Genomic DNA, 24,771 nt, shown 5'->3' with positions numbered 1-24,771 from the left:
GTTATGTGAAAAACTTCTGCCGCGCTACACAGGTCCTTATCGTGTATTACGGGCAGTGACCGACGTAACGTATGAAATCACGCCGCTGCACCCAAAGTCGACGTCCGCTCCACTGAAGTCCGAAGTCGTTCATGTAGCTCGCCTCAAGCCCTATCACCCACCTCGACATCGCACGCCTAACAAGCACCGGGACGTTGCCTTCAGCCGAGGGGGATAGTGTTACAAGTGGACGAATCATGAACGAAGAAGTGGCGGTGCGCTGAACGACGACGACGTTGACAGTTGGTAGCTGGGCGCTCGGTTCTGAGCTGAGTGCTGGCCATCTCAGAGCAGCCGCCAATATAGACTTACCGCCGTAACATCCCTGTAACAATATGAATAGTTTTGCTCACAGCTGTTTTTCTCCGTTTTTCATACTTCACTGAAATGTAGGCCACTCCTCAATGAGACAAAGATTTTCATTCGCCGGAGGGGGGGGGGGGATAATTCCACAAGCCAAGCATCGCGTGGCCACCCCATTTAATGAGAACGACAACGAAGCGGCTGTTGGCACGTGATCATCACTTGGGCTAGACCTGGTACGGTGATTAAAACCGACCTCATTCTTGTGTTCATCCGTACGCCTGCCTGCTAGGGTCGTTGGGAAGCGACCATATTATTTGAGGCAGTTTTATTCCAGAGGACTGGGCCACACTGCAGCATGGAAAATGAGAGAGAAATAGCGAATTATTCTGTAGTAACAAGACGTTCCTCAAGACGAAGTGCCTATATCTGTGCAAATTGCAAATGATTGCAGCAAGCCTGTTTTGAATGTATTTTTCGTACAATCAATACATGCTCTCATATAGACCATACCTGACGTCTTGGTAATACTTACAATTTCAATCTGCGTATTATTTAAACTATAAGCGTTCAATTGGGTGCAAAGTGTCGAATCTTGGAGCAGAATAAAATTGCTTTCGTTTGAGAAACACTAATTACTAAGCCTGTTTGCTGCGCCCAGGCAGCTATCGTACTGACTGCCGAGTTGGCGTTCCTAAAGTATTCAATGCAGTTACCAGATGAACCAAATATGCCGTTATCATCAGCGTAAATTTCAAACTTGGCTCGCTTGTGAACACTAACTGTATTATTTACCTATAAATATGTAATATAGGGCCTAGAATTTTCCCGCGAGGGACTCAAGGAAGTATTCGTGTTACTTGTGAAGAGTGAAAATTGGTATCAATAAATTTAAAATGTAGCTAGAGATAACAACCTATTTCCAAAGAACTTCCAGGAATTGCCTATTGCTCTAAATTTTCCAGGAGTATGCTGTTGTTTAGGTAGTCACGATCTTGGTGAAGTCTTCAACAGATCTAGTACTTACGTTTCTATTTTATTTTAGGTAATATAGAGTCCTTTTGATAAAGAGGATCAAAATTACATAAATCAAAATTTCTGGAACCCATAGGTAGCGCCCGACTATGATTGTGAATTATATATGAGCGACACAAGCGCAAGCAGAACAAGTTTTTTCTAACTCTTTAAGCAACACTGGCAGAATAGACAACGGACAACACTTGTTGAATATATTGTAGTTTTCTCTTTTGTTAATGGTCTTATCTTTTGGTATTTGCAGATGTATGGAGTTTACAAAAATGCTAAACTACAAGCATCTCCTTCATCCAATGTTACTTTACTTCACATGGGGTGATTTTTTGCTCCCTAATGCAAGGATGAAATATAAATATCAAACTAACTTCTTTTTCCTCACATATGCGGGAATCTTGGACTGTTTATTCATTTTGGCAGAACTACAGAACGAAAAAAGTTTAAAATAATTTATATGTCTTGGTATTCTCTCGTTCTGATTTTTCCAACTCTTAAGCGTAAGGTGTCAGCTTTCTTTTCTATACCACTCAAGGAGAGACTCCTAATATTCAGGCATATGGCAGCACTCTTTTTCCGACTCAACTCTGGCAACTCTGGTTCCGAACTGCTCGTGCTAAGAAATATTGTTAACACTAAAGCGTATAGCCCTTCTGCTCTGTTCGGAAGAGGTATGGCTTTTACTGTGCTCCGACAAGGTTGTCTGAAGTGCGATGTAACGGGTTCATTGGAATTCAGCGCGACACTGATTTTGTTTTTAGAGACCGCATCTGCTCTCGAATTCAGGATAGCACTGCCGCCGCCACCTACATTTCTGGGCCATCAGTCAATGGTTTTACTGCCGTTGCCAAGGCTTGGGAGAGCGATGTAGCAGTGCGCAGTAAAAATAAGAAAAACATTACGGACAAATTAGAACGGCTACGCTACATGCGAATCGGGGGTGCTAGCGCCTCATTTTGCGCTGCGGTTTTTGGTTCGATTCGAGGCTCGATCAGGGGCCGGAAACTCCGCCTCCTTTCAGTTTCAAGCATTTAAGCGCACCTGGCGACTAGAGGTGACCTCATGCTTAAAACCTAATGATTCCTGCTCAAGCACATAGCGTTATAAGGCTTTTGCCGTTGGCGATTTGTGATTGACCGGGATACGAAGTTGCACTTGATTTGACGGCGGTGCCCGCGGGCAGATGCAGCTTTTTCTGCTTCATACCGTTGTCATGACGATGATGCGACGCCCTAGATTGCTCTCCTCCGGTCGCTATGGAAGGAATTGGCTGAGTCCTGTATTGGCTGTACAATGGTGTATATGCAAGTTTCCTGCCCCTGGCTCGGTTTTCAAGGTCCAGCAGGCTTAAGAGACCGAAGCCTACAAATGAAAATAATATAATTTAAATGATGGCTGTACTACTTTAATACTTGTTCCATCCAGTTAGTGATTGTTTTTTGAATAAATATATTTAAAGCATGTATTATTTGTCTTGGAAAGGTGCTATGGACGGATGAAGACTGTGCCATGTGGCACACCCTAAGGAAAAAGATGTGATGTTTGCAAAATATAGCTTTTGATATACGTCAGCTACGTCATAAAAACATTTAAAATGCTATCCACAAGTTCTCTGAACTACTTCAAATAAATCTGCTCTACTTATTATTGCGATTCATGATATATTTCAGAAGACTGTATACTCATTGTTTATTCGGCAGTTTATGGAAAGCCGCCGATGAAGGCCTCCCGCCGCATGCATTGATATTCAATGAAACGCATTTCGTACAGAATGTGCACTGTCGCAGTGCGCTTCATTTGCCTAAGTGGGACGGCACAGTCACAGCACATTTACAGGCTAAGTATTTGTCAGGAAAACATGAATACACTTGTACTTTTGATCAAAAGTGTTTGTGTTTGTAATTTCTACCACCAGTTGCTCTCTAGCGTGCATTACAGCGTGATACAAAACATCGAAAAAAATTTTTCGGCAAATAATTAAGCATAAACAGCGTGCAAAGAATATTATTTTAAGGTGGCGTATTTCCGAGACTGGGTTCTGTTATCGCGGAATGTGAACATACCTTATTACAGCGCTTGCAGGCAGCACGGTGCCGAAATTTACGTCGCTGTTTTTGCAGCACGACCGCATATGTTTTAACCTATTGTAATTTTCAGTTTTAGATCCACCCTCTTTGTCAGGAGTGGAGTTTACCTCAAGACAAACTGATGCTGTTCTTCGATGGAGCCCCCCAGGCTCGAGTGGATACGACGGAGTCGATGTCACGTGGAAATGTGACAGCAACAAATCAGTTACATATAACAATTGGTTCCCCAGAGCGGTGTCAACGCCCGGACATTCAGCCTGGTATCGCACAGAACCCTATGGCTTATACAGCACGGAGGCGCTTATAGAAGGTGAGATTCTGCATTATGAATTTTATGGAGTTGATTGAGACAAAACTGTGTTCTGATTATTGTAAGGTGCAACCTAATGTGAAATGACGGACGAAGCTTAAGCCCCTTTCCACCACACATATTATGAAAAATCTCCTCGCAATTAAACAGTGACTGCTTCTTGATTGTGCCTTCGACAGATAATGAAAGCACAAGATTACGCTGCGAAGTGAGAACTGTATTCCGCTACGACTGGTAGACTGAGTTAAATGTAAATGTCTTATTGCGCACGGGAACTTATGGCGCATTCCAATGGATGATCCGGAGTAGCCCCGCGAATCCACTAAGCATCATGATATCCGGAACGGTCTAAACAGAAATAAAGACGAATCCAAATCCAACATTCAAACTTGAACTTCAGTTTTGCGAAGAAAGATAACTTACACTGGTTTCGGCGATTGAAATATGGTATTAGTCTCATTCAGTGCGATTGCTGGCAGCAGTACGACTCGACTCGCACATCACATGTATGAATCCTAGACAGCGTTCATCGCGTCACCGCAGGAAACATCTTCTAGGCTTCGTACGAATTAGAAATGCAAGTTTCTCGGTTAAGTGAGTGCGGAATCTTGGATACGGCATGCAAAGGCATTTTATTAACCCTGGGATGGCACTAGACTAAGTTAGACATTGCGTGCGCTAATGGAAAGCGATTTTGTGGGTATCGTATTTTGAATTTAAAGTTTCGTTACAGTGTCTCATTTAGGAACCTTCCATCTAAGTTAATAATTTAATTGTGTATTCATTCAATTTGAAATGTCAATTATATTGATTTCGCGAGCGATAAAACAATCTTGGTGGCAAAATTGAAGCCGGGCCCGGACTTCGTCAAGCGTAAATTACACGGACCACATGCTCATACCAATAGTAGTAAGTGCACCACAAACTAAGAAAATCCACAAAAAGTCACTTTAACGGATTGGGAAAGTGTTCGGCACGATACCCGCTCCCAAAACATTACATTATATGTACTTGTGCAAACTTTAGAAGCGCTAATCAAGGATCTCACCATTAACGCAAAAGTAGATGAAAATAAGCCAACTGTCGATCTACAAATTCTGCAAATATGGGCACATAGAAACTATCGGCACCCTGACCACATTAAAATAAAGTTCACGATCAACCAACTCACAGCGCTGGCATGCCGCCATGGACACCAGCTGCCACATAAGAGGTGGACGGACTATTTCTGCAGTATGGGCGCAAGGAAGAAAAACAGCCCTCTGGATGACTTTAAGAGCCATCACAAAGGAGGTGGGCAGATTAAAGATTATAAGGAAAGTATCCGGTTCGCCCTACAGACGACACCGATGTTTACATATCAGGCAGCAGTGCTTTTCTTCCTGAACTAAGCGCAATCCCTAGGCCGCGGCCGTGATGCTGTTGAGAAATACATTCATTGTCGATTTTACATCAAATATTCTCGCTTGAATACGGCCACAAAGGAGGAATTATACCCTCCGCCACGCATTGATGACGCTACAAATTGCGTTCGCCCGGCATCATCTTTCTCCTCCGTTCCTGTCTAATCTGAGTTTTCGCAAATACCCATGCATCAATACAACCGGGAGTAAACCATTTTAGTGATCCCTCACACTTTCTTCAAAAAATTAACATGAAGATAACTTTAACGATTCCACAGCTACCATAGTGCTCCATAAAATCAGCAACAAAATTGCAATAATGAATGGTGTTAGGTAGGGAGACACGATCTTGCCAATGCTACTCACCGCCTGTTTACAGCAGGTATTCATAATCATGGATTATAACAGTCAGGGATAAGAGTTAACGGAGAGTACCATAGAATTCTATGAATTGCTGAATGCATTGCATTGCTAAATCACCCAGGAGATCAACTGCAAAGCTTGGTCAGTAAGTCAGAGAGGCAGAGGAGAACGGTGCGTCTAAAAATTTATATACAGGGAAACAAAAGTAATGTTCACCAATCTGGGAAGGTAGCGGTTGTTTACAATTGGTAGCGAGGTAGTGGAATTGGCAAGAGAATACGTCTTCCTAAGGGACGTGATTACCGAAGATTAGGTTCGTGGGAGAGAAATAAGTAGAAGAAAAAGAATGGGCTGGAGCGCGTTTGGCACATTTCCTCAGATTAGTAATGGCAGTATACCAATAATCCTCAAGAGAAAGGTATACAAAAGCTGTATCTTACCAGTGCTCACTTATGGGGCAGAAACGTAGAGGCTAACGAAAAGGGTTCATCCTAAGATAAGGGCAACACAGCCAGCTATGGAATGAAAAATGATAGGAGTACCGTTAAGAAACAGGAAGAGGGCAGTGTGAGTGAAAAAAAAAAACACAGGTTACTTGTATATATATAGTTGCGGAAACATGAGGTACTTGACTGCTTAAAATAATATACATCGGAGTGTACGCTTCATTTAAGGAAACATTTTTATTTTACTCGACGTTTCGATCGGAGGACCGATCTTTTTCAAGAGTGACGGTACAGTGCATGGGCGCGTTCTCTTACAGCATGGGACTTGAGACACAGAAGGCATAAAGGGAAAGAAATAAAGAAAAGTAAAGAAAAGAAAAAGCGGGAGGGGGCGGCCGGGAGAAGGGAACGCAACAGATACCGATGGCATATTACGGAAGCAAAGGTGGCGCGTCGCGTACCCGCGAACTCACTGCACACACACACACGCGCGCACACACACACACACGCACACGCACACACGAGGCGAAAGAGGGAGGCCGGGCTGGGTGCGCACGCGGCTACTGCGACAAGAAAAAGAAAAAAACAAAAAGAGAGAGAGCGAGAGAGAGGAGCAAAAGCAGAGAAAAAGCGAACAGCAAAGAAGAAACGTGGTGGGGCTTAACAAAAGAAGGGATGCGTCCGCCAATTGTGGGTTTCGGTATGCCTCTGGCCGCGTATATGCGGCCCAGAGCGGCTCCGAAAGATGGCCCGGACGCGGCGGAACAGATTGAGACCGCCCAAAGTGGCTCAACATAGTGACATGCGAGCCGCTAAGACCAGATGAGCTTCCCATAGGAGGACCAGATGGAAAGGCTTGTTGACAGGAATGCAAAAAAATCAAGAGATATTGCAGAGAGAAATATCAAAAATAAAAAATATAATGACAAAAAAAAGTATAAAGAGAAGGGGACATATGGCCCTCGCGGCACCAAAGAATAAGTTGAACGGCAGATGGAAACAAGCCGAAACTGACATGCAACAGGGGTATGACCTCAGACGACTCAGTCAGTGGTGGTACTTTGTCTATTAGGGTTGAAAATTTCTTTGGTTTCTGCCATCGAAAGAGACGATAGGGTGCCATGGTTTTCGTTGATGCCTTTTTGCACTGTGTTAAATTTAAAAATAAAGTATGATTCGCGTTGTTTGCGCTCCCGGGTGTTTTCAAAGCTTCTCTGCAATATCGTTACTTTAGGTTGGCAAACTCGTGGCCTTTTTCGCGGAGGTGTCTCGATAGTGGGAGGCCAGGGAGAGATTGAGTATGTGAGCGGTGTTTATTAAATCTTAACCGGAAGGAATTGTCTGTTTGGCCAATGTACGGCATCTGACATTCGCCACACTCGAGCATGTAAACAACATTACTGGAATCGCAGTTTAAGTCCTCTCAGATAACATGTTTGAAATCTGAATGGGTACTTTTAGGCAGTGCTGTGGTTTGCATGTGTTTGCAAACTTGGCATCTGCTCTTTCCGCAAGGTGTGCAACCCACCGGCCTCGGTTTATTAACCGTTGAGTGCACTAGGTGATTCTGTAAATTTTTTGGCCTTCTGTATGTTACCCGGGGGACCAATGGAAAAATTTTTGAGAGCCGCTCACTTTGTTCTATGATATTGAAGTGTTTTTGAAGGATTTTGTTAATATTCGGCAGGTTGTCTGTGAATGTCAGTACTATATTTGAGCGATGCGGTGTTGGCGAGGATTCCGCAGGGATGTGATTACGGTTAGTAACTTCCGTCATTTTAATGGCATCGTCGATGATTGAAGGCGGGTAGCGCTGTTTCTTTTGAATTTCGCCCATGTGTTTAGCATTTTTTTGAAAATCTTCTGTTTGAGAGCAAATGAGTTTGAATCGGATAGCCTGTGAGTACGGAATTGAAGTTTTGCAATAACGTGGGTGGCAACTGTTGGAATGAAGATACTCTTGTCTGTCTGTGGGTTTTTTATAAATGCTAGTGAATAATGCACCCCTGTCAACACGAACAAGCATATCAAGGAAGTTAATGTTATTAGTTGAGTACGTGCGTGTGAAAGAAATATTTGGATGTATGTTGCTGAATGAGGTGATAAACTGAATTAGTTTTTCCTCTGTCTGTGCCCAAATTATGAAATTATGACATATTCATAATTTGGGCAGAGACAGAGGAAAAACTAATTCAGTTTATCACCTCCTTCAGCAACATTCATCCAAATATCTCTTTCACACACACGTACTCAACTAATAGCATTAACTTCCTTGATGTGCTTGTTCGTGTTGACAGGGGTGCATTAATTACTAGCGTTTATAAAAAACCCACAGACAGACAACATTATCTTCATTTCAACAGTTGCCAGCCACGCCACTGCAAAACTTCAACTCCGTACTCACAGGCTATCCGATTCAAACGCATTTGCTCTCGAGCAGAAGATTTTCAAAAGAATGCTAAACACATGGTGAAATTCTGAAGAAACAGCGCTACCTGCCTTCAATCATCGACGATGCCATTAAAAGGGCGGAAGTTACTAACCGTCATCACATCCCTGTGGGAAAAACGCTACACAAGACGCACACAAGAATCCAGTACAATTTGTTCAGTGCCATACTGTATGAAACAGGAACAAACATACCCATTTGCATTTACATGTCCATCATACAGAAGAGAAAAAAATTTGGTACACAAGTTACCACTCACTACAGTTCTATCAAATGTTCTATAGCTGCAGTTGCTAAGTATGAAAAGAACACGTACAAATTACAAAATGCCTTAATACAAAGCTATCTTTATAATGTAATCAGGTGTGCAAGAATGGTCCGCTATCTCAGAAACACTTGCCATTAAACGATACAGTCATCAATCCTCAACTCTTTAGAGTTTGCATTTTTCGTTGCCCCTTCGACACTGTTGTGTTGTTTTTCGTTTTGCACAGATTATTTAACAGCGTGTTGGCAGCAGCACTCAAAATATGGTGCATGACTTCTTCTGGCGAATGACCAGAATCACACGTATCAAGGTCTCCAGAATCGTGGAGAATGGTTGACACAAGAGAAACAAGGGCCTCCTTCTGATTTGGAAGAGCCAGAAATTTGGATGCATACTGCTCACTCCTCAATTTGTCAAGGACTATTTCTGTATAAAGTACAGCGTTCACTACGACATCTCGTGGAAACTTTAATCCTCCTCTTGTCATGCCTGAAATGAGCAGTGTGTCATCATGGTGCAAACTGGTGTTATCCAGGACGAGATTGTCCTTGCTCGACATACACATGAGCTTTTTGAGTGTTGCATGTGCACAGTATCCCGCAACATACGTAACAGCGGGAATCATCGACGATTTTTTTGCTACATCAGCATTGGTCACTGCTATACTGAACTGTGCACAAAGTGATTCAACACTTATGACGGAGATCGGTTCTGCAATAATGTCAAGATCAGGCATGTCCAATACTTTTTCAAGCCTTAGCTTGTTCTCAGATTCATAAATCTGCCTGATCGAGACATGGTATTGGGCTCCGGATAGCTGGCGATACTTCCCGAATCTATCCTCAAGGCAATATGTTTGAAATTTTCCAAGGAGCACATACCGAAATCCCAGCTCTTCCAGGCAGTATAAAGCGATCTCATGCAGAGCGTGGCTCGTGTGGCCAAAAGCCATGTGAGTTTCTTTCGTCAGGTGGCCAGCATCGTGTCTGAGGCTAGCCCAGTAGTCTAGCCACTCTGGTATTTTTCTCAAAAATTCAAGCTGTGGACATGTTGTTGACGCAATCGGAGACTGCATTTCATCACGCAGGCGTTCACCTTTTCTTGGCGTCTTTAGATTCACTATTCACCACCATGTCAAAATGGTGTTTATGAAATCTGCTGTTCCTTTAGCATGTTGTACAGCGGAACATTGCATTGCAGCTGCTGTCGATTCATTAAAAATCCTGAGAGCAAGCTTAACGTTCTGGCGCTCCATAGTTGATGGGTTCAGAGCTTTCAGTGAGAGTGTTGGTGCCAGCTTTAAAAGGTTATTTTGCTCAGCCTCATGCAGATCACACAAAGATTTAAATGATGCCGTAAGAATAGGTGGCTTTGGATCGTTGCTGCTTGGATCAGGGTAATATATACACTTTCCACTGTTTCTCTGGTTTAGCCAATTGTTCCTAATTGACTTCAAAAGGTGCACAGGGTCCAAAATGAAAAACAGTGGACGAGAGGAATCAGCTGGGTGTGTGTAAACTATACTGGCTTTGGGGGGGCTAGCAAAAAATGTCATGGCTTTCCGATTGATAGCATTGTTGTCTGAAACAACAGCTAGTACCTTAAATCCAAGTGACTCAAGGTCAGTAATGAGCTTGTGCAAAAATAGATGCAGTGCTTTTGCATCTATCTGTGCGACTGGCAAAATGTGAACAACATACTTGTTGCTTGACAAAAGGCTTTGTAGCATGAACACATGTGCTGTTTTAGCCGGATCGGAACTATTGGCTGCGGCATCTGTAACGAAGCCTGCTTTGTACTCAAAATAGGTTTGAAGATGGATCTCATCCATCATTAATGTCACAGTGCGCTCATGCTCGGCCATTGCTGGCAATACAGTTTTAGCATAGTTCAAGAAACCAGGATCTTGCTGTTGAAGTGCTGGATTCATGTGATATGACGAACACAGTCGTCGAATAGTGTCTGGGTGCGGGAGCTTAATTTTAAGCGAGCTTCTGATGAACCTGTATGCATGTGGAGAAATGGTATGCTGCAGACCTGAAAACACGAGTACATCTGGTGGATATCGAGGCACATTTTTCAAAACAAGCTCGACTTGGCTTCGCACAAATTTCAGTACCTGTAATTTCCATCCATGATGTTCTTGGAGCTCATAATCCTTGTTCACCTCATCCAGGAGCATTAGCACAGTTGCGAGAAGCTGGTGTTTCTTTTCGCTGGCACTAGCACAACTCTGCAGCTTTTCAACAGACTGCAGCACTTTATCAAGCTCCCTTATATCCTTCATTTGTGACGGCACACATTCGTCTCCAAGATTGTGGAGACGGGACCCTCCGAGAAACACCTGAACAGACAGGTCGTCTAAAACCGCCACTGATGAACGCACTGCGGGAGCTTGGTCGAGGGAGAGCTCCAGGAACAAAACCTTTGCCTGTGTAGTGACCACAGTCCAGAAGTCAGAAGTCTTAAGCTTCGGAAGGGCAGAACACAGCTCCCCAAAACTGCAAATTTTGTTCCTGCGATCTTGTTCCTCTTGAGCAGCAACAGAAAGCTCTATCGCTTTTCGCAGTGACGCTGCCTCGAGTCGGGCCTTCTTTTCTGCAGGAGCTTCTCGCGAAGATGGTGGCTGAGAGAGATATTTCGGGGAGCCGGGAAACACACTCGGGACAGCAGCTGGCTTCAGGCGGACACGCTGCAGCGGAACTTCGTTAACGTTTCCAGTATTCTCGTCCGTGTACGTTGCAAACCTGACGAATTCACTCGTTTGAAAGTGTTTTTTACACACCTAAAAACAAAGTAAAACCACAAGTCCATTAGGTTTGGGCGACAGGCTTACAAAATTCGGCAAGCGAAATAACTGGGAAATAAAACTCCGCAAGCGAAGTAATAAGAAAGTGAAGAAAAAGTCCCCTCTCCGAAGCAAGCCAGAAAAAAAATGTCGTGTGAAGCACGAAACCAAGGAAAAGGAGCAGCGCAAAAGCATGCAACCACAAGAGAAGAAAGGACAAGACACGGCCCAAAACGCGAAAACAGCGCTCGTGTCTTGTCCTTTCTTGCGTGGTTGCATGCTTTTGCGCTGCTCCTTTTCCTTGGTTCAAAATGCACTAACTAGCCTAAAAAGAAGTTTTACTGAAGCAAAAAGTTTAAGGCAAGCATCCTGAAAAACAGCACCAAAAGCGACGCTTACCACAGTGTGCTTGGTTGGCACAAAATCTTCGCGAGAAATAGCCTTTGTCCATGCTGCCCTTTGCGTCTCGTCGGCAGGAAACTTGTAGACGCGGACACTCGGACCACCATCATAATTTGATCTCCAGCCTGGGGCGCAGCAGCAGCCAGGCATTTCAGAACTGAGGCTACGCAGGTTCAAACACGCAAACGAAGCCTCTGCAGATGAAAAAGCTTGCACAGTTTTTGCGCTCTTCCGTGAAAACGCGACACATTCACGTCAGCTAGCACCATGACCATGTGCGTACTGGTTGGCTCAGTGTTCCCAACCAACTTAGGATGCGGACTGGCATTAGCTTTCAAGCGCAAGTACACTTTGATATTAAACATTGTTAAAGCCGCAGTTGACAGCAAGGATGCAAGGCTTAACACGACATTTATTTTTGCAATATTTCCAACTATAAACTCGTTAACATAAGCGTGGCAAAAATAAGAAAAGAGCTTTCTTGAGTTTTAATTGCAGCGACAAGAAAATAGCCAAGTTCGAGGCAAGCCAGGATAATTCCAAATCCGATCGAGGGAACAGAATTTTTCCGCTTAGTCAGTTTTCTCCCAGATGGCGCCACATCAACCTGCTGCGCGCTGCATCTCTTAGCAGTGACGTAGACGCTTGGCGAGGAGGTCATGCGGGGGCCTTGTAAAGTTATCTAGGTGGTATTGACCCAGCCCGGCCTCCCTCTTTCGCCTCGTGTGTGTGTGCGTGTGCAGTGAGTTCACGGGTACGCGACGCGCCACCTTTGCTTCCCTAATATGCCATAGGTGTCTGTTGGGTTGCTTTCTCCCGGCCGCCCCCTCCCCATTTTTCTTTTCTTTACTTTTCTTTATTTCTTTTCTTCTTAAGCCTTCTGTGTGTCAAGTCCCATGCTATAACACGCGCCCATGCACTGTATGGTCACTCTTGAAAAACATCAGTCCTCCGATCGAAACGTCAAGTAAAATAAAAATGTTTCCTTAAATGAAGCGTATACTTCGATGTATATATATATATATATATATATATATATATATATATATATATATATATATATATATATATATATATATATATATATATATATATATATATATATGTATATATGTGTGTGTGAGTGTGTGTGGGGGGGGGGGTATTGGAACGTTGAAAGCGGGACGCATGCGGCACCTGTTTAGCACGATCATCCTAGAGGAGGCGAAAGCGTTGCGTCGTCGTTAGTATTTTTGCTGGATCATGATCTTCATTCCCACTGCCCAGGCAGAAAAGAGGGAGCCATCCCGGCGTCTCAAGGCGAAGAGACGACGAGGGGGCTGTAATAGGGCTTCAAGCAACTGATGTGAACGACGTTCCAGTCACGGCGGCGATGGTCCAAAGAAGGTGTCACCGTTCGATTATGTAGTTCACAGGTGATGTACTCTCTAAGATGCGGGAACGGCCGATATGCTTGGCCGAAAATTTGGACGCAGCCTGAACAGAGAGCCAGACCGATGAGCCAGTGGAGAAGAAAACCGCGGGCGTATCTTGAACAGACTCATGTTTTCGGAGGCCTTGACGTTCTGCGGTAATGGAGCAAGCTAAATTGGGGCACCTCTTATCATGTCTGGTAATGTCAGTAAGGGAAGTGTATTCCCAGCTTTCAGGTTGTAGGGAAATATTGTATGCAACAGACAGGAAAGCTCTCACTCGAATAAAAGAATGGGGAAAAGCCGATGGTTGCTTGAGATGCGGTGTTATATACATTAGGTTACGAACGGAAGAACCTGGTGCCAAATGGAGCTGTCCGATCGAATGTACATGGCGATCATGTTCCCAAGAGTCCGGATGAATCGTTCGGCGAGGCATTTGGCTTGGGGGTGTTAAGCAGTAGTGGTGTGGTGAGGTATGTGGCACGCATCGAGAAGCCCGGGACAACTTCCGGCAAGAAAATACGGCCGCGGTCACTGAAAAATTCTCGAGAAGCTCCGTGACGCAGGACGAAGTGTTGAAGAAGGAAGAAGGCGACGCCGTGAGCAAGTAGCCGCAGGTAGGGCAGCGGACTCAGCATACCGAGTGAGGTGGTCCACGGTGACCACAATCCATCGGTTCCCGGCGGACGTGAAAGGATGCGGCCCTTATAGGCCCATGCCCACACAATCGAAAGGGCGAGCCGGCCTGGTAATGGCTGTAACGGTGCAGTCGGGGGCGGTGTGTTGACTTACGCGATGAACGAAGCTGTACGTCACCGGCAATAGTGCCTCTGGCGTAGTCACACGTAGGTTTTCAGAGAGCTAACGTCAGCGCTTTGAGGCCGGCATGGTGGCGTGCGCACATCTCAGACCGAGCATGTCGAGGTATCACGAGAAGCCACTTTCGGCTGTCCGGATGATAGTAGCGGCGGTAAAGAAGATCGTTGCGGAGGGCAAAATGGGAAGCTGGGCGACGAAGGGCCCAAGGGAAGGAGACCATAGAGTGTGCACGAGGAAAGGAGGTCGTAGAGTGTGCACGAATCACGTCGGGCAAAGATGAAATGGACGTTTCCTGGCATTGTTGCAAGGGCATGCCCATGCTAAAGAGCGCAGCGAGTAGAGAATTAGATATCGGTGAAGAGGGTGCAGGAGAGGGCTGTGGCCAGCGTGACAAGGCGTTGGCGGTGGAGTACTTTTGGCCCGACCGGTAATCTACGGTAATATTTAATTCCTGAAGACGGAGGGCACAGCGGCCAAGGCGCCCTGAGGGATCTTTGAGTGAGGCCAACCAACGCAAGGCGTGGTGATCAGCAACGACGGTGAACTGGTGGCCATATAAGTATGGGCGGAATTATATTAGACCCCACACTACGGCGAGACACTCTTTTTATGTCACTGTGTAATTCGACTCGGTTTTGGTGACAGCACGGCTGGCATACTCAACAACGTATTCAGCAAATTCGGGCTTGTGCTGGGCAAGGACAGCACCGAGGCCGATTCCGCTCACGTCGGTGTGCACCTCAGTCGGGGTACTGGGGTCGTAGTAGCGAAAGATAGGTGGTGAAGTTAGAAGACGACGGAGTGCAGCAGCAGCATCATCATCGCGGGCCGAGTCCCACGTAGACAGGTCGGCGGAACAATTCAGGAGTTTCGTAAGGGGCGCGACGTTACAGGCGAAATTGGGGACAAAGTTCCAAATATAGGACCTGAGGCCCACAAATCTGCGCACCTGTTTTGTAGAAGTCGTTTTAGGGAACTCTGTCACAGCACGGAGCTTACTAAGGTCTGGCAGGACGCAGTCTTTGAAGACGAGGTGGCCGAGTATAGCAAGATGCCAGGATCCGAAGTGACATTTCTTGACATTAAGTCAAGCGCTTGAGATGCGTCAAAAAATGAGGCGAAAATATCGCATTATCTAAATAGCAGAGACAAACATTCCACTTGAGACCGCGCAATATGTTGTCTATCATTCGTTCAATATTGGCGGGAGCGTAACTGAGGCCGAATGGCATCACGGTTAATTCATAGAGGCCGTCAAGGGTAACGAACGCCGTGTTAGGACGGTCGGACTCAGCCATCGGGACTTGTCAATATCCGGAACGGTGGCCCAGCAAGGTAGGTAAGAACTCGGCTGCTTAGAAGCAGTCATCGGCGTCGTCAATACAGGTAGCGGGTCGACGTCTTTGCGCGCAATTTTTTAAGCCGGCTATAGTCCACGCAACATGATATCGAGCTATCCTTCTTTTTCCCGAGGACGACTGTGGATGAGCAAAGACTGGTGGATTGTTGAACAATGCCGCGTTGTAGCATGTCGTCAACTTGCTCAGTTATGACGCGGCACTCGGGAGGCGACACACGATAGGGGCGCTGGTGGAAAGCAGCATGGGTACCGGTGTCGATGTTGTGCTCAATAGTGGTCACACGGCCAAAAGAAGTGGACTGGTAGTCCAACGAAGAGCGAAACTGGTTGAGCATGGCAAAAAGCTGCGCGCGATGAGCCGAGTCGAATTGCGTGGTCAGTGGAGCAGTCGAAAATTTCCGAAGACCGCGGATGACCTGGAGGAGCGCCACGTGGGGTGAGGGCAGCGACGTCGGCACTGGGAGAGGTCATATCAGTGTCCAAAAAGGAGGTCAAGTCAGCGGTTTTAAAATGGCCGGGGCACTTGCCACGGAGCAGGGAGAACGCAGAGAATAAGGTGTTAGAGACGAGGATTGCGGCTGCACCGTGGTGAATGTCGATGATGGCGAAGGGAAGAGAGAGGTGTCGGCGAGAGGCAAAGACGGGTGAATGTGTGAAGAGGACGGTGGCGTCAGAAACAGAGGCGGCGCAACTAGGGACGAGCACGGCACTGTCAGGGAGAATGTCAGTGTCATCGGTGACAACAAGGTTGGCATCACGGCTAATCGGAGGCTTACCAAAGGGCGCGTCGCAGAGCAGGAAGAGTTTACGTGCGCACGGATGCAGTCAATGACGGTACTGTGGAGGGATAGAAAATCCCCTCCAAGGATGACGTCTAGGGAGCTTGCAGGGAGGACTAAAAATTCGACAACATATAAAACATCGGCGATGACGACGCGTGCTGTGCAAGCGGCAGAAGGATGAATGGGCTCGGCGCTGGCTGTAGGGAGTGAGAGTCCAGGAGATTGGATGGTGACTTTGCGAAGCGAGCGGCAGAAGTTTTCGTGAATTACAGAAACGGTGGCCCCAGTGTCCACAAGCGCAAGTGTCTTGACACCGTCTACAAACGCATCAAGAAGATTCGGCGGAGAAAGGCGAGGACTTAAGAAGGGCGAGGAGTGCGCAGTTTGTGCCCCAGGAACTGCGGCTGCTAGTTTTCCGAATCGGTGGGGACGTTGCGACGCCTCATGGGTGACAGTGAGCGACGGCGAGGGGAAGGCGAGCGGTGGGAAACGTAGGGCTGGCGACCGGGCTCATGATAAGGAGATGCCCCTTAAGGTCGTGGTCCGGAAGATGGGCAAAAGGTTCGGTCCATATCGAGGTAGTCGGGCAGAGGGTGCACAGGAGCTTGCAGAGTACGAAGACAGAGGAGCGTGACGTGGCCTCGAAGACCGCAGGCGTAGCAAATCCGTCTGTTGTTTGCTGTGCGCCAAGGGTAGTACGTATTGGGCGGGGAGTGGTGTCGGGAAGCAACAGGCGCAGGCACCGCTGTAGGAAAGTATGCATAGGCCTGCGGCCGCGGTGGTCTTGTGAAAGCTTCAGCATACGTGAGAGGCACGGGTGCGGGGGCAGACGGCACGGTAACTGGAGGACCTTAGCTGAACGGGGCGGCAACAGGGGTGGGATGTATCGGGAGAATACTGACCTGGGGAGCCAAAGCAGCCGTTTGCCGAATACTAGGAAGTGCATCGGTGACCTCCTCGTAATGGCGTGCCGTATCTCAGAACTGAGGACGGTTGGTGACGACTGTTTACGAGATAGTAGCGAGAGATGCCGGGCGGCCTCGTCCCGCACGAAGTCTTTGATGATAGCGAGGAAGTCTTGGTTGATGGTCAGGCCGGAGATGCAGTCGGGAGGCGGCGGATGGCGTCGTGCGCAACTTGTAGTAACTTTGGCACATGTTGTACAATGAGGCAACGGTTGTGGGTCTCTTCGCTAACAACATTTGAAGAGCGTCATCGTCGATAACTCTCATGGTGTGTTTGTTCTTGTCAGCCTCAGACATAGCAGGATCAACACGCTTGCAGATGTCAACTACTTCTTCAATGTAGCTAATAAAAGTCTCGCCAGTGTGCAGAGCACGGACGCGTAGGCTTTGCTCAGCGCGCAGTTTCCGAACGGTGGTGCGGCCGAAAACTTCCGCAAGTGTGCTCTTTAGAACGGCCCAGGCGGAAATGTCGGCCTCGTGGTTTCGGAACCACGGGTTCGCGACATCGCTCAGGTAGAATATAACATTGGTGAGCTTGACGCGTTCGCCCCGCTTGTTATTGCGGCTCACCCGTTCGTAAGATTTCAGCCAATATTCAACACCCCGGTTTCTGTGGCCACTAAAAACAGCGGTATCCTACTGCCGGACGGTACCGAGGCAGGTTAATGGCTGCTGCGAAGGAGCAGCAGGCTGTTGGCTGGTGTTGGTCGTTGACATCGGGATGGTGAGGCCTTTAAGCTCCGTGGTGATGGTGTAAAGGCGGGCGCGGCAACCAACACCAAATATAGGGTGATTTATTGGTACGTTGAAATAGCCAGTGACGAATACCCTAGCGCATGTATTCTAAGAACCAGGTAGGCAAGAGACGGGCACACAAGCGGCAGCACTCCAGCACGAGCATCCGACGGGCGTCGCAAACGCTTCGTCTTTTTTGGCCTCGGTGCTGGATCGTCTTCATTCAAATATAGAGGTTGTCCCAGCTAAATTGGACCAAGACTTTAAAAAAACCTAAACGTTCTTCAGGACGGAAATCGCGTGGATGTTGTTAGAATTTATCTAAACTTATAGAACAATTTTTATTTCTCGTCCTACTTGAATAATTATTCGAAATAAAGTAACTTGCATTAATTTTACGGGCACAAAGCACAGCAACGAACAATGGACAAAGCGCAGAACGGCGTTCACAGTCGGCGGTTGCAGCACCACCAACCCGAAGCACGCGATTGGCGAGAGCAGTCCCGCTGCCGCGCGGGCACTTCGTCATTACAACTGCCCCGGCGAAAGAGGAGCCATCCTGGCGATTTAAGGCGTGGTGCACATCACGGGTTCGTGGTAAGAGTTCAGGCGTCTAGTGGTAACGCTTTCACAATCATGGCGGCGGTGTTCAGAGGAGGGTGTCAACTGTTTCATAACTTAGTTCACGTGAGAACTCTGAGAGACAACATGGTCAGACCCGTGATATTTGGCGAGGAACTTGAACGGCAAGCCAGGAGTGCCAGAAGGAACCCAGAGCGATGCAAGGGAGCCGGCATGTAGGCGGGTAAAAGGTTTATCAGAATCACGGCGTTCTTTCTGTCGATAGTGATCGCGGCACGTGAGGGATAGGGATAGTTAGCGGAATTCTTCGGCATACTGAGCGATTTAAGAAGCAGGCATGCAGTCAGAGTCATCAAGATGGTAGGGGAGAATGGTTTCAAGCAGGCAGGTAGGTTCGCGTCCGTAAAGGAGGAAGAGTGGCGAAAACTCACTAGTAGACTTGACTGTGGTATTATAGGCGTACGTGACAAATGGGGGTATGAGGTCCCAGTTATTGTGGTCGGGAGTGACTACATCGTAAGCATGTCACCGAGCGTCCAATTACACATTTCGGTCAGCCCCTTCGTCTGAAGATGTCATGCCGTGCTTGTTCTGTAAACTACGCGGCAGTCTTGTAGGACCGCCTGGACAACATCTGAAAAGAGCACGCGGCCGCGGTCGCTAAGAAGCTCGCGGGGAGCACCGTGACCAAGAAGGAGGTGGCGAAGAATGAAGAACGCTACTTCTCTGGCTGTAGCCGGCGAAAGAGCTCACGTCTCGACATAGCGCATAAGATGGTCGACGGCGTCGACAATGCAGCGGTGACCAGAAGTAAAAAGGCTATATGTGGTTCGTCGAATAGTTTGCGCACATCATTCATCTGTATCACCATGCACCACCTAGGCCCAACAGAAGTGTTATTGCAGAGGCCCATAAAGGTCGATGCCCACACGATCAAACGGACGGACAGGGCAAGATAAAGGCTGCAGTGTTCCGGAAAGGCGCTGCGGTAGTGACTTGCGGCGTTGGCAGTCAAGGCATGAGCGAATGTACTTCCGTACAAAGCTGTACATGCCGCGCCAGTAGTACCGGTGGCGAAGTCGCCTGTATGTTTTAAACGGACCAGCATGTGAGTTGTGGGGTTCGGCATGAAAACATGCGCAGACTTCAACGCGTATGTGGTGATGTATGACAAGGAGCCCTCTTCGACCATCTGGCATGCAATTCTGGCGATAAAGAAGACCGTCTTGCAGAGAGAAGTGGCGGGCGAGGCTGCACGCGGTAGTTCTCCGTGCAAGATCTGTATGCAGATGGCGCCATGACCTCAGTAGGCGGATAGGGCTGATTGCAGCAGTAGCGAGCGACATGTCCGTGCAATGCGGCAGGCAAAACAAATGCGCCTGTTGTGAGTGCGCCATGGGCGATCGTAGAGAAGGGCTTCCGGTGCCATGTGCGGAAACGATGGTGGTACGGGAGCCCGATACTACCGAACAGGTAGCGGTGCCAAAGGTGGTGGAGCTACAGCGGTGTCGGAGAAATTGCTCGTGGGATGAGGAGCCGGGCGGGGCAGGACGGCGGCGTAGGTAAGCGGGCCAGCCACTGCCTGCTGAGGGACGGATGGCACGGCATCCGTGACCTGCAGAATATATATATATATATATATATATATATATATATATATATATATATATATATATATATATATATATATATATATATATAGTTCTGTCGCCTCAAAAAACAGCCAAGACGAAGGCATGACAATACGCCCAACCCGTCCCCAACAGAAACCGAAATAACATTTGCAAACACAAATGCTCGTAGCATCATGAATAAACTTGACTCCTTAGAAAGCATACTTATCGGCATGGAACTAGATTTTCTGGCTGTGACAGAAACCCCTGATGTCCTGGACACAGAAATTTCACACCCAAATTACGCAAATATTAGAAAGGACAGACGGAGCCGGGGTGGTGAAGTGGCCATTTTCGTCAATAAAAAAACACAATTTACACCACTTCCCGATGTTGACGGTGTTGCAGCAGTCTTTTCCAGTCTAGTATTAGGTCCACATACATTCGTGGTAGGCTACGTTTATCGAAGCCCCTCTTGCGATCATGAGTTTATGTTAGCTTTGCACAGCTATATGCAACGTTTTCTTTTAGGAACGAGACTGATATTTCTAGGGGATTTGAATCTTCCAGATATCAACTGGTACGTAATGCACGTAACTGCTACATAATGCAGCACAGTTCCGCTTCCTCAGATGCCTTACTAGATATCATGCTTCAGTTTAATCTCACTCAGATAGTAAACCATCCGACACGTGTAACAGGACTGTCGACTAATACTCTTGATCTGATATTTCTTAGCCACCATTATGCTCTCGGCAGAACTAAAGTAGACATTCTTGCTGAAATCTCAGATCACAAATTAGTCTTTGGCAGTGTCCCCATTGTCGGCACGCTGTCATCCCCGCGATCGCAAACTAATGTTCTTGGCTTTATTAGGGCTGACGATTCAAGCATTCTAGATCACCTGTACTTCGAGTTTGACTCCTTTTATAATCTTGCATGTCGCACAACTGACATTGACACTTCATGGGAATCCTTTAAAAACATTTTATTGCATTGCATTCTGAAATTCGTGCCTTGTAGAAGCAAAAAGTAAAGACATGCAACTATTGGATAACACGTTACGTTATACATGCTAAATAAACTCAAAGTAAATCGATTAAAAAAAGCTCTCAAATTAAAATCTTGCACTAAAACAAGGAAAAACCTCACCTTGGCAATACTGTACATGAAAGGTCGACTAAAGGCCGCTAAATCACACTACTTTAATCATACGCTAAACAATTTTATAAGGACGCCCCCAACAAAATTTTTGATCTACTTAAATCCTAAGAAAAATACTGGTTATCCACTCTCGGAAGAAGAAAGCCTTGAGTTTGCCACATTTGAAAGATTATTTTTCTTCACTTTTCACTAACGACAACGGTACCCTTCCTCCCATCAGCCATTCGTGAACGAAACACATTGAACCACTATCTTTTACTGAGTGAGTGCGGCGTTTTAAATTTATTATTAAATCTCAATACAAAAAAGGGCCGAGGACTAGATATGACCCCAAACCTTTTTCTTAAAAGATATGCCGAATGGATGGCTAAGTATCTATGCTTAATCTTTAACAAATAATTAATAACGTGCACACTACTACAGGAATGGAAAAAAGCAAAAATCATCCTTATTCACAGGTCAAGAAGCAAGACTGATGTCACTAAGTACAGACCCAATTCCATCACCTGCTCAGTGCCTAAAATACTTGAGCATATTATCCTTTAGCACACAACAATTTTTCTCGAAGATGAATGCATATTATTACCATTTCAGCAAGGCTACCGTCAAGGGCATTCCACGGTAACTCAATTATTAGAACTAATACATAATTTATCGCAAAGCATAGATAGCCGAAGACAAACCGACCTAATACTACTTGATTTTTCGAAGGCATTTGATCGCTGTACGCATAACAAACTAATTAATAAGCTTGAGACGACACTAGGTCAAGGGCCTATATTTAACTGGATTAGAAATTATTTATCAGATCAAACACAGTTTGTAGAAATTAACCAACAAACTTTCCACATAGTGAAAGTTGTATCCGGTGTTCCCGAGGGCAGAGTCTTGGCCCCATTCTCTTTTTAATCTTCATCAATGATTTAGCCGCTAATGCTAAAGTCAACATAAGGCTTTTTGCAGATCATTGCATCATTTATAAGGAAATCAAAGCAGTTGATGACCATCAAACATTTAACAATGCGCTTAAATCTATTACGAAATGATGCACGGACTGGCAGATGACCTTTATTCTACTAAATGAGCTTGTATAACAATAACAAGGAAGAAGCATAAATCATATTTTCTATACAGCATAAATAACATACCCCTCACTACAGTCACGGAACATAAATATCTCGGTCTACTAATAACTGATGACCTCCGCTGGAACGCCCACGTGGACATGATTACATCAACAGCTCTAAAACGATGCTTTTTTATTAGACGCAGTCTGCGACTAGCCCCTGCCCAAACTAAACTATTAGCGTACAACACTGGTTAGATCTGTCTTAGAATATGGTAACGTCATTTGTTTCCCTCATACTAATCAAAATATTGCCAAACGCGAAGCAGCTCAAAGAAAAGCTCTCAGATTTATATTTAACAAATACCAGACAACTGACTCACCAACAGAAATAATGAACATGAGGGGATGCAAACACTCCAAATACGTATAAACACGCGCGACACAAGACGATGTATCAACTAATTCACCAGCAATTAAAACTTGACGTTACCAAATATATTTCCTTTTCTAAAGCAAGATCGACGCTTCACCATTTACTGGCTTGTCTTCGTGAGACCTTGGTCTTTATTCATATCACAAATAACTCCTCTGTTTATGAACTTTCCTCCGAGAAATGCGACAACTACTTTGTTTATACAAGGGTAGGGTACGTATGAATCATGTCCCTGCTCTTTCACCATGTTTGTGATTTTCTTCAGCAGAAAATGGGCCTATTTTATCATTTTGAGGACTGAAAAATGGGCTCACCGATTTTTCTGTCCTAAGCTGTGTGCTTATTTTGCAGGTTTGCCTACCGTAGCTGAGAATTGCGAGTTCTACATCTCGGCGGGAAAAGATTTCTTGGGAACAAGATATTACAGCTTACCTGTGCAAGCCACCCCGGAGTAAATATAGTTTTGCAGCGGCGGCAAAACTTATCTGTGGCGACGTGTCTTGTTCGCTTCGATGTAGTGCTTCGTGCTTCAAGTTGATGGCAAAATAAACAAATAAAACTCGCTACTGACATGTATGTGAAAACTGTGGTTTCCAACCACTTTGTTATCTCAGAGCGTATGTGCGAACCACAAACACAAAGAGACCAAGTGAATTTTACACCAAGGTGAGCATAAACATAGTAACGTTTTATCATTCCATTTTCTGCGTGGTGAATGAATTAAGGGATCCTCACACCAGAGCTAGTGCTTTAGTTTTCGTCTGTATGAATGTGGTCCGAATTTCTTTCGGGTAGGGTTACAGATGATCATTAAATTTAATTCCACACTGACCATAGCCACCAAATGGCTCTCTGCACAATTTTCACGCCGCTGTAGCTCTCTAAGGCGTCCAGTGAGCTCCTACGCAATGCTCAAGCGATTCTACCGCATACTACCTCAGTTACTCAACTGATATTAGTTTTTGAGGAAATGGAATGGCGCATTATCTGTCTCACATCTCGGTGGACGCATGAACTGTGCCGTAAAGGAAGGGATAAAGGAGGGATTGAGACAAGAATTGAAGATGTGCCATAGAGGAGGGCTAGTGAATAATTTCGTCCCTCTGGGGATCATTGACGTGCACTGACATTGCACAGCACACCGGCACGTTTTGCGTTTTGCTTCCATCAAAACACGGCCGCCGCGGCCAGGTTCAAACCCAGGTATCCCAGATAAGTATCCGAGCGCCTCAACCACTGAGCGAGCACGGCATGACTGCACTCTTTGAAACTTGTTGCGCCTTTTTGCGATGCATTATGACGCCGGAAGTAGTCTGTTGCTCCACATTTCCTTATAAACCTCAATCTCTATACTGAGCTGCTAACTACAGCTGCACTCCGTGATACTGTAAATCGCGTTCCTATTTGTTTGCTTGTTTCAAAATACTACACGCCAACTTTTTCGGCACACGAAGGAAGGGCTATACAGAGCAATAAAACAGAGGGGCAAATGAGAGGGCTGCTCAAAAGTCAAAAGAGCTACAACTGGGGCTAGTTGGAAATGCATCCTTGAAGGTATTGGTGAGCGCTACCAAAATACGGAAAGGGACGAAGGAACGAAGCGCTTGCCTTGTGTGTTCGTCCCTTTCCGTATTTTGGTAGCGCTCACCAATACCTTCAAGGCTGCTCAAAAGGTTCCGTTGTAACAGACAACAGTTTGGTTGTAATACAGAAATATATAACGCAGGAGGAGGCCCCCTGAGCAAAAAGTAGAATGGGGACCTCCTGTGAGTGCACACGTAGGGAAAAATACATAAGCAGCATCGCATAGTCTATAGGGTAAAATATTTTCATGCAAGCAGGAGAGGAAACAGTTCTACTAATTTATTTATTTTTTATCTAAACCTCAAGTGCCCGCAAGCGGGACAATACATGAAGCGTAGGCTCATGAAGAGCGCTTAACTATGA

At 46.0% G+C, this 24,771-nt stretch overlaps 1 protein-coding gene across 5 annotated transcripts in view; it reads left to right on the top strand.

Moving 5' to 3' along the window:
• LOC144094131 (uncharacterized) overlaps window positions 1-23,387 on the top strand; it is a 61,155-nt gene extending 37,768 nt beyond the window's left edge. For 3 of the 5 annotated variants that reach the window (XR_013306423.1, XM_077628052.1, XM_077628055.1), the window contains 2 exons: window positions 3,529-3,768; window positions 23,176-23,387. Coding sequence is in view for 3 of the 5 variants with exons in the window: in XM_077628052.1 (XP_077484178.1) it covers window positions 3,529-3,768; window positions 23,176-23,279 (344 nt within the window). In the remaining 2 variants the exon portion in view is untranslated. Of the gene's footprint in view, window positions 1-3,528; window positions 3,769-11,266; window positions 11,432-23,175 lie in introns of all 5 variants that reach the window. The other 2 variants (XM_077628051.1, XR_013306424.1) reach the window with 2 other exon arrangements.
• Window positions 23,388-24,771: the final 1,384 nt, after the last annotated feature.

The sequence above is a fragment of the Amblyomma americanum genome, chromosome 6 (genome assembly GCF_052857255.1).
Source record: "Amblyomma americanum isolate KBUSLIRL-KWMA chromosome 6, ASM5285725v1, whole genome shotgun sequence".
NCBI lineage: Eukaryota > Metazoa > Arthropoda > Arachnida > Ixodida > Ixodidae > Amblyomma > Amblyomma americanum.
The sequence above is the reverse complement of the archived record's forward strand: the minus strand, read 5'-3'. Positions and strand labels throughout refer to the sequence as shown.